At 43.5% G+C, this 14,655-nt stretch overlaps 1 protein-coding gene across 1 annotated transcript; it reads left to right on the forward strand.

Moving 5' to 3' along the window:
* Positions 1-256: 256 nt before the first annotated feature.
* Positions 257-4,162, forward strand: LOC127314461 (organelle RRM domain-containing protein 2, mitochondrial). Its single transcript, XM_051344931.1, has 4 exons — positions 257-492; positions 2,031-2,099; positions 2,180-2,286; positions 3,653-4,162. The coding sequence occupies exons 1-4, from the start codon at positions 333-335 to the stop codon at positions 3,770-3,772; spliced, it is 456 nt and encodes a 151-aa protein (XP_051200891.1). The 5' UTR covers positions 257-332; the 3' UTR covers positions 3,773-4,162.
* The last annotated feature ends 10,493 nt before the right edge of the window (positions 4,163-14,655 follow it).

Genomic DNA, 14,655 nt, shown 5'->3' on the forward strand with positions numbered 1-14,655 from the left:
GTCTAGATACATCCATATTAGAGTCAATTAATATGAACCGGAGGGAGTACTATTTTTTGATTTTTTATTCAATCATAGCATCTACAGCCAAGTTGAGAACTGGTTATTCGGTCAAATACTAATAAGTCTGACTTAAAAAGTGGTTAGAAGTAACACTAAGAGTTACGAAGGGGGCAGTTTAAAAAAAGAGTTACGAAGGGGGTACTATAGTCATTTCTAGTCCACGACCTAACAGGCTCTTAAACCCCACGAAGGGAAAGAGGAAGGAAAATCTCAATCCCTAACCCCTCTCGCAAGCCTTTTCCCCAGTCAAAGACATCCCGGCGGCGGCGATGGCGGCGGCGGTGGCAAGGTCCGGGCTCCGGCGCATGTTCTCCATCTCCGAATTCGCGACGCCGAGCCCGCGCATGTTCTCAATCCCGGCCTTCGCGCCGCCGAACCCACCGACGCCTCCCCCGAAGGCCGACCCCTCAAGCAACCTCTTCGTCTCCGGTACTATTCTTTCCCCCTCCTTTCCATTCCGGTCCCGTAACCACTCTCAGGCCATGCTTCCTGCCAGAGATTTAGCCCGAGAGCACGCATCTGGGCGCTGCGAAATGGTCTCGCGGTCTTAAAATTTCGATCCCAGTGGTTAGTGTGAGATAGCCCTTATTTGGACCGTGCTATTCTTCAGTGATGGCTTAATTACGTGATTACATCTAGGAAATCAGATAATTATTGTGGTCCCACGGGTACAAAGGTATCAGAGCAAACCATGTTTGTTGCTTATTTGGGACTCTGCCTAACTTTATACTAGATCTGCTCTGCTAGATGTGCAGCAACGAGTTAGGAGACGTGATGTTGATTCACTTTCTTCTTCAATGTGAACTCCATTACAGAAACATGTAGAGTAACCTTAGCACACTCATGTTATTTATTCATATGTATGATGTTATAAGCGCCCTGATATTTTGTTAAACCTCATTTGGGAATGGTCCAACCATCCCCATCTCCACCACACTCCGTATATAGCCAAAATACTACTACATCTATGTCTGCTAAAATTGCACACATTTGATATACAGATTTTAGGCCAAGTGATGTGCAATTTCAGGTGACTGAATTTCAGACAACTGAGAATTAGCATAACTTCTTGAAATGTTTAGTGGAAGGATTATGTAAGGGTACCGAGTATTTGACTACGAGAAATCAACTCCTATGCTGCAGATTCCTGAGTAACTACAGAACATATAGTGAGTTTAACTGGTTCTCAGAGAGCACCTTGCATAGATAGGGCATCAAGTTAGTCATGTACTTAAATCCAACCTCATTTTGGTCAAACCAGTACATACCAAAACGAACCATGACACTATTGATTTTCTGCTCTAATGGGCTATGGAGTTATATAACTGAGCTAAGACATAACACCACATCAATATGAGTTTAAAGGAGCGTCCATATCTCTAAATCACAAAACTTATTTACATAGTGCAACAAGACCATACTTTCGACATCTCAGCTTTAGAGTTTTACCATCTTAGTTATCGATTCATCCTACACAAAGCTGATAAACCAAGGGGCTGTTTGGATTGAGACCCGATGCGACCTGCCAAAATTTGTCAGCCAAAGTTTTGGCGCAGGATTTTGCCGCCCAACGCCCGCCCATAAGTTGGCTTAAAAATGCATTGGCAGAAGGGGCTTTTGGCTTGCCAAATATTTGGAGCCCAACCAAGTATCACCGAAATGTCGCGGGTGTGCCATTGGCGCAGAACCAGATGCACCCCAAGCAAGCATCCTATGAGGCTCACTTGTAGCCCGTACAGCTGCACCATATGAAGCTAAGATGGTTATAGCGATGTGATTCTTCAATCTTCCAATTATTCGTGACAAAACTTGTTGAATTTGTTCAGTTTCTAGTACTGCTTTCCTTATTTTACTGTCTTCTATTGCACAGCTCAAAGTTTGTCCTTGTGCCCCTTCTTAGCTTATTTTCATCTTAGCCTTGTGGTGCCCACAACATCTGAATTCTCATACTAATAATTATGATTTAGGGTTAAGCAAGCGTACAACAACTGATGGACTTAGAGAAGCTTTTGCAAAGTTTGGGGAAGTTGTACAGGGTATGAGTTTAAAATTTCAATTGTAGTAATACTTCACCGGCATTATACTTGATGGTTCTCACTCTTGTATCTAAATGCAGCTCGAGTTGTCACAGATCGTGTCACTGGTTTTTCTAAGGGGTTTGGCTTTGTAAGGTATGCTACTGTTGAAGATGCAACTAGAGGAATAGAAGGAATGGACGGAAAAGTAAGGCTTCTTATTATTCTTATTGTTCCATTTCTGTGGATTTCTCATTGTATTGATTTCCTGTTTTCTCCCTTCTTGGTCTAATGGTTCTGTGGTTTTCTTTTATTCTCTCGTTGACCGAGTCTGCCTCACTTAGTGCGATACTTGGTGCTACCCACTTGGCCAGTGTTAGCCAGTCATAGTGCAGTATTTCTCCCCACTAACTGGTTTTATTTCTTTTCTTCTTCTCTCTTTTAGTATCTATGCATGTGGTTGTGGCTATATAATAGATTTGCGAGAGCATAGCATGGTTCAAGATTCTAATGCATGTCTTTTCACAAAAAAGGCTAGTTCTGTACTTAGTTGAGATTCATTCGGAAATGAAAATAAACTCACACTGTCTTTCGCTGCTGCCTGTACAGCTCTGTATGCTCCATGCCTCTGTGTAGTTTAATCTCAAAATGGCCACACAACCTTTTTACCTGCAGCAGGGTTGTCATTCTGAGACCTATTGTCTGATGCCATGTAGTAACTCTGAGAAAATATGGTCTGAGCGAAAATCATTAGGAGCTTCACTGTTATGGAGCCTGTTTTAATATCTATTCTGAAAGGAAATTTGGGGCACATATATACTAATATTATAAAAGAGATATGAACTAGTATTATATATGTCTTGTCCATGCAAGGAGTGCAAAAGAGTAGAAGGGCCCATAGCACACCTTTTTCATGACATTTTAACTCCACCCATCCATATCCGGAGCATCCTGACTACCAATTCCATCCAGGGAATCAGAGTGCTATAATTCAAGTTGGTTCTTCTCTCTAAATACCGCCGATGTTTAATACACATTAAGAATATCAGACACTAAGTGCAGCATTACCTCCATTCTATGTGGGCTTCACTTGACTAGCTACCTGTATCCAAAGCATCAGTTTCAAACAATTACGGAAAGACCATCCAGAAAACAACACACATAATGCACAGTTTTGTTTTTATCTACTGGGTGTTAGCGTAAGCTTTACGCCCTTTCTAGTTGTTGAACAAGAATTATATGCTCCCACTGACTTCATGAAGAATGCAAGAATGCAGTAGTTATTAACTGATGGACGGGCACTTAGTTCCCTTCATTCTGGATAATTATTTCCTTATAAGTTTGTGCCCTAGTGACCCTACTTACATTTTATTACTTCTAGTAATTAGCTGAGATGCTTTAAACTATTGCATATTGATTTAAGAAAAAACTGTATATTTTGCTTAGTTCGATTGTCTGAAAGGGGATCAATGGTCCATTTGGACTCATGCATAGAGCCTTGCTGCTATGATTGTGTAGTAATAATATGGGAATTATTTTTCTTTAATTTTTGACACAGCTTTATTTCTGTGCAGTTTCTCGATGGATGGGTTATTTTTGCTGAATATGCTAGACCCAGACCACCGATGGGAGAGGCGACTTCGCAGCCGCAACAATCATGGGGCCCTCCATCTGGTTCATGGGGTAGTAGATGAAGGGACGATAATTCTGTCCGGCTGTGGGTCTGACAGCGTATCGACTAGCCATCGCATTCTACACTTAGATTAATAGCTATATCTTGTTGTCCCAGGTGTGAACACCCCTATCTGATCCAATATTCTTCTCGTGTTGGACTGGTTGTTTGCGGCTTCCACATGGAACTGCACTCATTTGAACCCAATATGGACCAGGCAGTATTACTGTCAGCGTGCAACAGACACGGAACAGCTTCGGACCATTGCCAATAATCTTATCCTTCTTGTTCCTGAAGGTGTTGTTGCTATGTCAGAGTAGTGTCCCTTTTATTTGGCATGTGCGTCTCATGTACTGGATAATGACTTGTTGCTCGGAATAAGAACACGTTTGCAAGCGAATCTTGAACCAAATTTCCAATGATCTAATCCGTTCTGTTGATGGTGACGTGAATCTGCACAGCGCATGAGCCCGTGGATCGTGTGCCGTTCTCTTGATGTGGATTTGATCTTATCTGAACTGTGATCTGTACAATGGTCCTTGTGTTTCCAGGTCTGTACTTTGTATTGTATGAGTATGTCTTATTTGTCCTCTGTTCCCTTGTACACCTGTCCCTTGGTGGGTGTACCTACGGTTAGATGGTATGAAATGTCTATTGAGGACATGGTGTTCCTTTCTATGCGTTCATTCCTATCGGAGTAAGCTAGCATTGACTGTGCAGCTAATGAACTTTGCTTACCTGAATACCTGATGGAGATAGCAGACTGCAATGCCTACTCATCCACCTGAAGCCTGGAAGCTTGCCTGCCCTCCCCGGCGACTGTGTTCCCACCCCGATCGCTGACAGTATCCCAGCCTCCCCCCACCACACACACGCACACACAATTTCCTTTGTGCATTTCTATTGAGTAACTGGGGCATCCTCTAGACAGCTTTTTGTTTTTCATGACATTTCAACCCAACCCATCCATTTCCGGGGCATCCTGACTACCAATTCCATCCAGAGAATCAGAGTTCTATAATTGAAGTTGGTTCTTCTCTCTAAATACTGCCGATGTTTAATACACATTAAGAATATCAGACACTAAGTGCAGCATTACCTCCATTCGATGTGGGCTTCACTTGACTAGCTACCTGTATCCAAAGCATCAGTTTCAAACAATTACGAAAAGACCATCCAGAAAACAACACACATAATGCACAATTTTCTTTTTATCTACTGGGTGTTAGCGTAAGCTTTAACACTCTTTCTTAGTTGTTGAACAAGGATTATATGCTCCCACTGACTTTATGAAGAATGCAATAGTTATTAACTGATGGAGGTTCACTTGGTTCTCTTTGTTCTCTTCATTCTGGATAATTATTTCCTTATAAGTTCGTGCCCTAGTGACCCTGCTTGAGTGTTTTACATTTTATTACTTGTAATTATCTGAGATGCTTTAAACTATTGAATATTGATTCAAGAAAAAACTGTATATTTGGCTTAGTTGGATTGTATGAAAGGCATGGTCCATTTGGACTCATGCATAGAGCCTTTCTGCTATCATTGTGTAGTAATATGGAAACTGTTTTCTTTAATTTTTGACATAAATTTATTTCTGTGCAGTTTCTCGATGGATGGGTTATTTTTGCTGAATATGCTAGACCCAGACCACCGATGGGAGAGACGACTTCGCAGCCGCAACAATCATGGGGCCCTCCATCTGGTTCATGGCCTCATGGGGTAGTAGATGAAGGGATGATAATTCTGTCTGGCTGTGGGTCTGGCAGCGTATCGACTAGCCATCGCATTCTACACTTAGATTATGAAAAGCTATATCGTGTTGTCCCTGTTAGACCTAGATCGTCTAGGTGTAGATCCTATGCCGGGAGAAAGATGTACTGAGGGTTTACCTTCTCCTTTAGAGGTGGATCTCGCCGATCTGGACGTGGCGAGGACGGCGGTGCGTGGACGAGGTGATGGTGGTGCTTCCCGTCGGCACTGCACTAACCCTGATCGGTGGGTTGTCTGGTGGTGCGAGTGGCAGCTCAGGGCAACCTCGTACCGAGTGCCACCGGCCCCCACCACTCTATATAGTGCAAGCGACAGGGGCCCACCAACCAGCGAACGGTTGGGCGCCCCCGATCAGGGCGCAGTCAAAGGGCACGTCGAGCCGTTGGGATCGAACGTGGTGGAGATCAACCTAACATTCTCCCCTTTGATCTCAACTTCACATTTAACTTTATACTTTTATTTTATTCGTTTTATTTTAGATCAGTCCATAGGGCATGTTTCATCGTCACAGCTCTATTGCCGATGGAATCAGACAGCCACAATACACTTCTCTGTTTTGAAACAAATTCTTTTATTTTTGGGCCTCTTATGATCCAGGATAGGTAAGACTTTCCCTTAAACCCATGCCGGCTACGTGTTCCTTGAACACGCTGGGTGGTAAGCGTTTCGTTAGCGGATCCGCAAGCATATCTTTTGTCCTTATATGCTCGAGACTTATAGTTTGATCCTGGATCTTGTGTTTCACAACATAATTCTTAACCTCAATCGGTTTAGTAGCATTACTCGACTTGTTGTTGTGAGCATAAAATACTGCAGGCTCATTATCGCAGTACATCTTTAGTGGTTTGTCAATACAATCTACCACTTTCAAGTCGGGTATGAATTTCTTTAACCATAATGCCTGCCTCGTGGCTTCATAACATGCTATAAATTCTGCATACATCGTGGATGATGCAACTATCGTCTGTTTGGAGCTTCTCCACGAAATAGCTCCCCCTGCGAGGGTGAATACGTATCCAGATGTGGATTTTCTATCATCTTTATCCCCCGCAAAATCTGCATCTGAATACCCTCTTATTTCTAGGGAATCAGATCTTCTGTATGTTAGCATGTAACTCTTTGTGCCTTTCACATAACGCAATGCCTTCTTTACCATTTTCCAGTGTTCAAAACCTGGATTTTCTTGATATCTACCAAGTACTCCGGTGATAAATGCTAAGTCAGGGCGAGTGCACACTTGTGCATACTGTAGGCTTCCAACAGCCGAAGCATATGGAACCGCTTTCATTTGATCGAGCTCGTATTGATTTTCGGGACTTTGATGTTTCCCAACACTGTCGCCCTTGACTATAGGGGCAGGTGTGGCACTGCACTTATGCATATTATACTTACTTAGAATCTTTTCTAAATAAGCCTTTTGCGATAGTCCTAATACTACATTGTTTCTATCTCGGTGAATTTCTATGCCCAAAACATATGACGCTTCACCAAGATCTTTCATATCAAAATTTGAGGACAAGAACTTCTTTGTCTCTTGCAGTAGACTAACATCACTTCTGGCAAGCAGAATATCATCCACATACAAGATTAGGAAAATATATTTCCCACTTTTAAACTTTGCATAAACGCAATTGTCCTCAATATTTTTTTTAAATCCAAATCTCTTAATTGTTTCATTAAACTTTAGATACCACTGTCTGGAGGCTTGCTTTAATCCATAAATGGATTTCTTTAGGCGGCATCCCATTTCTTCCTTGCCTTCCATGATAAAACCCTTGGGTTGTTTCATGTAGACATTTTCTTCTAAATCCCCGTTTAGAAATGTCGTCTTTACATCCATTTGATGCAACTCTAAATCAAAATGTGCAACTAGTGCCATTATGATTCTGAAGGAATCCTTACATGAGACTGGAGAAAATGTCTCATTGTAATCTATCCCTTCTCTTTGTGTAAATCCATTTGCCACAAGTCGTGCTTTGTACTTTTCAGGAGGTGGCTGTTGTTGCTCCCTTTCATGCTCAACCAATGGTTCATTCGGCTCCTGACGGACAGGTTCCGAATTTTCACTCATCGTTGTCATGGGTGGAGTCACAACAGGTGCTTGCACCACAATCGCAGGGATCGTCGGTACAGGTGCATATGGTAGCGCAAAAAATGGCTCATGAGTCATCGGATTAGGTGCATGCACCCTCTTCTCCTCAAGATCAATTTTCCGAGCTACCATGCTCCCCCTCATCATTTCGTCTTCTAAGAAGACAGCATCTCTCGTTTCCACAAACTTTGTGAATTTCTCTGGACAGTAGAAATGATAACCTTTTGACTTTTCAGGATAGCCAATAAAATGGCAGCTGACTGTTTTGGTATCTAACTTTGCGATATTTGGATTGAATACTTTGGCCTCAGCAGGGCTCGCCCACACTTTCAGGTGGTTTAGAGAAGGCACTATCCCTGTCCATAGCTCATACGGTGTTTTGGGCACCGATTTGCTTGGTACTCTGTTTAGAATGTGAATAGCGGTTTTGAACGCCTCAATCCACAATCCCAATGGTAGGGTGGAATAGCTCATCATACTGCGCACCATATCCATGAGGGTACGGTTGCGCCTTTCAGCTACCCCATTCTGCCGAGGTTCGCCCGGCATCGAGTACTGGGCGACTATTCCAGTCTCCTGTAGGAACCTTGCAAAAGGTCCAGGGACTTGGCCATATGGAGTATGTCGACCGTAGTACTCCCCTCCACGATCAGACCTGACTATCTTTATTCTTTTATCATGCTGATTTTCAACTTCAGCTTTGAATATTTTGAATTTATCCAACGCTTCTGTTTTTTCTTTTATTGGATAAATATAACCATATCGGGAGTAATCATCCGTGAATGTTATGAACGAATCATATCCATCCACACTTTTCACCGGAAATGGTCCACATATATCGGTGTGAATTACTTCTAGTGTTGTTGTGCTTCGATTTGCACCCTTTTTGATTTGCTTTACAAATTTTCCTTTAATGCAATCGATGCACTATTCTATGTCTGAGAATTCTAATGGAGGAAGAATATCATTTTTAACGAGTCTTTCTATTCTCCCCCTCGAAATATGGCCTAAGCGACAGTGCCATAATTTCGATGATTCACCAGTTCTTTTTCTTTTCTTTTTGTTCTTTGTCCGACGCGGACAACATTCTTTCACTCACATTACACACAGACAACACCCACATAAGCATTATTACAACATATGGCACACTTGCCATGTCCTTCCTGTCCATGTGTACTTTTCTGTCACCAGTTGCTTCAGCAGCTGGGTCACACATATCTTTGAAGAACCAGTGAACTGGCTCTTTATTCTTTCAAGATACTCCCTTACGGAAGCACACTCTGCAATTGAGCTCACAATAGCATTCTCAATTGTATTCTTTATAAATGGCACTTAGCCACCATTTATACTGCCATGCAGCATCATCATCCTTGTCATTTCTGACTGGATCTTTTGGTCTGACCGGCTGTGGGAACCCAGTCCACCTCAGCACAAATCGACCTTCTTTTCTCCATTCAGTGTAGTTGTCACCTTTGAGGGTTGGAACATCCTTGATGCAACTCATCAAGTAGTACCCTCCTTTAAACCATAATAAAATGAGATCATAACAACAATTGCATGCAATAATCCAACGTTGGTCAAAATCAGAACATACAACTGTTTGTGCAATTAAATCTATATCACCGTTGGGCAGAAAATAGAGATAAATGCACACCTTATTGCAACAAATCATGATCATGTCATTAATAACGTTGGTTAAAAAATAACAGAATCATAATTATCACAATAATCACTTTGATTATCACTTTTGCACATGTTATTACAACAAAACATGATCATGTCATCGATAACGTTGGTCATAAAATGACATATCATAATTGTTTCAACAATCACTTTTAAGCAACTTTTTAAATTTTAATCATCACTTTTGCATTTTTCCAAATTGAAAATGCATCTTAACTATTTGCAGCGGAAACTTTGAAGTCAAACTTTAAACTTTAAACTTTTCAGAAGCATCTCTGTTACTTTTTAATTTCCAAAAACAATATCTCGTTGGTTCAATTTGCTCAGGAAAAAACTTGACAAAAAATGCTTCTTTTACTATATGCAGCGGAAACTGTGACTTTAAACTATAAACCTTGAACTTTTCAGAGGAATTTCTTTTATATTTTAATTTTTGAACAAATATTTCGTTGGTCCTATTTATTAAGAAAAAACTAGACAAAATTCGGCCAAAAAATGACCCAAAACTGCCTAAAATTGCCTCTGAAATAAATAAAACAGAAAACCTGTAAAGTGTCTGTTACTGTATAGCGCGGCCCGCGGCCCACGTGGCCCACCACGTGCTGCGCGACGCGCAGCCTACGCGGCGCCCACGCTGTGCGGCACGCGGTAACGCGGCGCATACGCGGCTCGCTCGACGCGTTCGCCAACGCGTTCGGCCACGGAGCCCACGCGGCCTGCCCACGGCGCCATCGCGGCGGTGCTTGCCGGCCGTTGGATGAGATCCGACGACCGCCCTTTACTTTCGCTCGGTATAAAAGGGGCCAAACGGCCAAAACCCTAACCCTAGAACACATTTCCCCGAGCCCCTTCTCGGCTCCTCTCTCTCGTCCGGCGGCGGCGGCGGAGAGGCGCTTGCTCGTCCCGCCCGACCGCTCGCCCCGCCCGGTGCTCTCTGCCGGCGACGGCAGCACGCAGTCGCGCCCCGCAGCAGCCTCCCGCGCACTCGTCCAAGACGAGGCCGTGTGGTGCTGGCGGCTAGGCGACGGCGCCGCCCGGCCCTTTCCCTTTTCTTTCCCTTAACGCCACCAAAACCCGAAGGTCGACGGCGACGAGGAGGTAGCAAGACCAGTGGCGCTCCCCTGGCCCTGTTGCCGGTGTGCGCGAGCACCCCGAGGGTGAACGCGTCACCATCAACTGGCTCAGCGGCGGTGCCCTTTTTCTTTGCCGGCGACCGAGCCGAAGCATGGTAAGCCGGTGTGGTCCATCTTCTTTTCTTTGCCCCCGGCCTGCATAGCAAGTGGGAGTAGCCCTTCTTCCCGATGCCTCGGCTTGCCGATGCGCATCAGGATCGAGAGGGGCGGCGCGGCCTTGCGGCGGCACAAACTTTGCCGGCGAGCCCGAGGGCCTCGGGCGGTGAGAACTTCTTTTCCCCTTTTCGAATTAGGGTTTCTGTTAGGAATTTGGTAGGGTTGCTGTCGGGATCTAGGGTTTCTATTAACTTCACCCGAAAACATGAGGATCTACGATCTAACAGTGCTCTGATACCAATGTTAGACCTAGATCATCTAGGTGTAGATCCTATGCCGGTAGAAAGATGTACTGAGGGTTTACCTTCTCCTTTAGAGGTGGATCTAGCCGATCTGGACGTGGCGAGGACGGCGGTGCATGGACGAGGTGATGGTGGTGCTTCCCGTCGGCACTGCACTAACCCTGATCGGTGGCTTGTCTGGTGGGGCGAGTGGCAGCTCAGGGCAACCTCGTACCGAGTGCCACCGGCCCCCACCACTCTATATAGTGCAGGCAACAGGGACCCACCAACCAGCGAACGGTTGGGCGCCCCCGATCAGGGCGCAGTCAAAGGGCACGTCGAGCCGTTGGGATCGAACGTGGTGGAGATCAACCTAACATTCTCCCCTTTGATCTCAACTTCACATTTAACTTTATACTTTTATTTTATTCGTTTTATTTTAGATCAGTCCATAGGGCATGTTTCATCGTCACAGCTCTATTGCCGATGGAATCAGACAGCCACAATACACTTCTCTGTTTTTGAAACAAATTCTTTTATTTGTGGGCCTCTTATGATCCAGGATAGGTAAGACTTTCCCTTAAACCCATGCCGGCTACGTGTTCCTTGAACACGCTGGGTGGTAAGCGTTTCGTTAGCGGATCCGCAAGCATATCTTTTATCCTTATATGCTCGAGACTTATAGTTTGATCCTGGACCTTGTGTTTCACAACATAATTCTTAACCTCAATCGGTTTAGTAGCATTACTCGACTTGTTGTTGTGAGCATAAAATACTGCAGGCTCATTATCGCAGTACATCTTTAGGGGATTGTCAATACAATCTACCACTTTCAAGTCGGGTATGAATTTCTTTAACCATAATGCCTGCCCCGTGGCTTCATAACATGCTATAAATTCTGCATACATCGTGGATGATGCAACTATCGTCTGTTTAGAGCTTCTCCACGAAATAGCTCCCCCTGCGAGGGTGAATACGTATCCAGATGTGGATTTTCTATCATCTTTATCCCCCGCAAAATCTGCATCTGAATACCCTCTTATTTCTAGGGAATTGATGACCCACAAGTATAGGGGGTGTATCGTAGTATCTTCGATAAGTAAGAATGTCGATCCCAACGAGGAGCAGAAGGTGTTGACAAGCAGTTTCGATGAAGGATTCACTGTAAATGCTCACAGACAAGTATTCAGAAGGTTTTGGTGTAACAGTTGAATAAAGTACGAGTAAGTAAAGTGCGAGAGTAACAATTGCAGTGAGTGGCCCAATCCTTTTTAGCACAAAGGACAAGCCGGTTTGTTTACTTATAATGACCAAACGTTCTCGAGGACACACGGGATTTTAGTCTAGTGCTTTCGCTACATACGGCTAAATAATCTTCATTGTTATGATAAGTGTTGTGTGGGTGAACCTATGCTAATGTACCTCCCTTCCTAGGACTAATACATACTTGTGATTATACCCCTTGCAAGCATCCGCAACTACAAGAAAGTAATTAAGAATAAATCTAACCACAGCCTTAAACTCTGAGATCCTGCGATCCCTCCTGCATCGATATACCAACGGGGGTTTAGGTTTCTGTCACTCCGGCAACCCCGCAATTGGCAAACGAGTACAAGATGCATTCCCCTAGGCCCATAAATGGTGAAGTGTCATGTAGTCGACGTTCACATGACACCACTAGAAGAATAACACCACAACTTAAATATCATACCATTGAATATTACTCAACCATAGTTCACTACTAACATTTAGACTTCACCCATGTCCTCAAGAACTAAACGAACTACTCACGAGACATCATATGGAACATGATCAGAGGTGATGTGATGATGAATAACAATCTGAACATAAACTTGGTTCAATGGTTTCACTCAATAGCATCAACAACAAGTAGAGATCGATACCGGGAGAGTTTCCCCTATCAAACAATCAAGATCAAACCCAAATTGCTACGGCGGTGACGGTGTCCAGCGGTGGAGACGGCGGTGATGATGGTGGAGATGATGATGATGATGATGGAGATGATGTCCAGCTCGATGACGGTGACGATGGCGTCGATTTCCCCCTCCCGGATAGAATTTCCCCGGCGGATTCCTGCCCGCCGGAGAGCTCTTTTCTCTCTGGTGTTCTCCACCCCGCAGAGGCGGCTGTAACTCTTCGCGAGGTACCCTCTGTGGCTTAGGTTTTCGGGACGAAGGGTTTCGCGAAGAAAAGGAGGTGAAAGGGGCTGTGGGGCCCCCACACCACATGGTGGCGCGGCCAGGCCATGGGCCGCGCCGCCCTATGGTGTGGGCCCACCCTGGGTCCAGCTGGCTCCTCCTTCTGGCTTCCTTCGTCATCTTGAAAAATAGGATTTTTGGTATAATTTCCTTCCACAGTTGATCTTCCGAAATATTGCGTTACGACGGTGCTTTTTCCAGCAGAATCCCCGGCTCCTGCTTGATCCTCCAATAATGATGAAACATGCAAAATAGATGAAATAACATAAGTATTGTATCCCAATATGAAATATATCAATGAATAACAGCAAATTATGATATAAAATGGTGATGCAAATTGGACGTATCAACTCCCCCCAAGCTTAGACTTCGCTTGTCCCCAAGCGAAACTGAGCTCGGTAAACAGGACCACATGTTTATAGAGTGAAGAGTCGATAAATAAAATACGGACAAGAAGCATCATATTCATTCACACAAGACATTATAGTAAACAACTTCCTCATATAATTCAACTTGAAACAAGTATAAGGTAATCACAAATAAAGGTGCATAAGAAATCATAATTGGTGATGGCAAACTTCGTTCTTGGTCAGAGAACAATTAACAGATTATACTTATCTCATTGAGCAGCGCTCCCATGTTAAAATTTATAAGGCACAACTTGCATACTCAATCATAATGGTCTCTTCATGATCATTGATAACTTGCAAAGCTATATTCATTCAGATAAAACTTGTACTAAATAAGGAAGAATAAAAGACATGATGAAGCAAATCACAATATAATGGTTTGATCACAACTACTCAAATGCTTGCTTGAGATGGAGGGAAATAGGTTTACTGACTCAACATAAAGTAAAAGACAGGCCCTTCGCAGAGGGAAGCAGGGATTAAATCATGTGCTAGAGCTTTTTCATTTTTGCAATCATATAAAGAGAATAAAAGTAACATTTTGAGAGGTGTTTGTTGTTGTCAACGACTGGTAGCGGGTACTCTAACCCCCTTGCCAGACAAACCTTCAAAGAGCGGCTCCCATATTATTTTCATTTTATGTAGCACTCCTTCCAACCTTTCTTTCACAAACCATGGCTAACCGAATCCTCGGGTGCCTGCCAACAATCTCATACCATGAAGGAGTGCCTTTTTATTTTAGTTTTATTATGATGATGACACTCCCCCCAACCTTTGCTTACACAAGCCATGGCTAACCGAATCCTTCGGGTGCCGTCCATCAATCACATACCATGGAGGAGTGTCTAATTAGTTTAATTAATTTGGGACTGGGAATCCCATTGCCAGCTCTTTTTGCAAAATTATTGGATAAGCGGATGAAGCCACTAGTCCATTGGTGAAAGTTGCCCAACAAGATTGAAAGATAAAACACCACATACTTCCTCATGAGCTATAAAACATTGACACAAATAAGAGATACTAAGTTTTGAATTGTTTAAAGGTAGCACATGAAGTATTTACTTGGAATGGCAGAAAATACCATGTAGTAGGTAGGTATGGTGGACACAAATGGCATAGGTTTGGGCTAAGGTTTGGATGCACGAGAAGTATTCCCTCTCAGTACAGGTCTTTGGCTAGCAAGGTTAATTAGCAAGCATAAGAGTCGAGGGAAACAAA

This window comes from Lolium perenne, chromosome 7, assembly GCF_019359855.2.
Source record: "Lolium perenne isolate Kyuss_39 chromosome 7, Kyuss_2.0, whole genome shotgun sequence".
Classification (NCBI taxonomy): Eukaryota; Viridiplantae; Streptophyta; class Magnoliopsida; order Poales; family Poaceae; genus Lolium; species Lolium perenne.

Excerpts from the sequence above, each read along its gene's own strand:
- LOC127314461 (XM_051344931.1), top strand. The coding sequence starts at position 333 with ATGGCGGCGGCGGTGGCAAGGTCCGGGCTCCGGCGCATGTTCTCCATC. Across the intron at positions 493-2,030 it reads AAGCAACCTCTTCGTCTCCG|GGTTAAGCAAGCGTACAACA; the intron begins GTACTATTCTTT and ends ATTATGATTTAG. Across the intron at positions 2,287-3,652 it reads TAGAAGGAATGGACGGAAAA|TTTCTCGATGGATGGGTTAT; the intron begins GTAAGGCTTCTT and ends ATTTCTGTGCAG.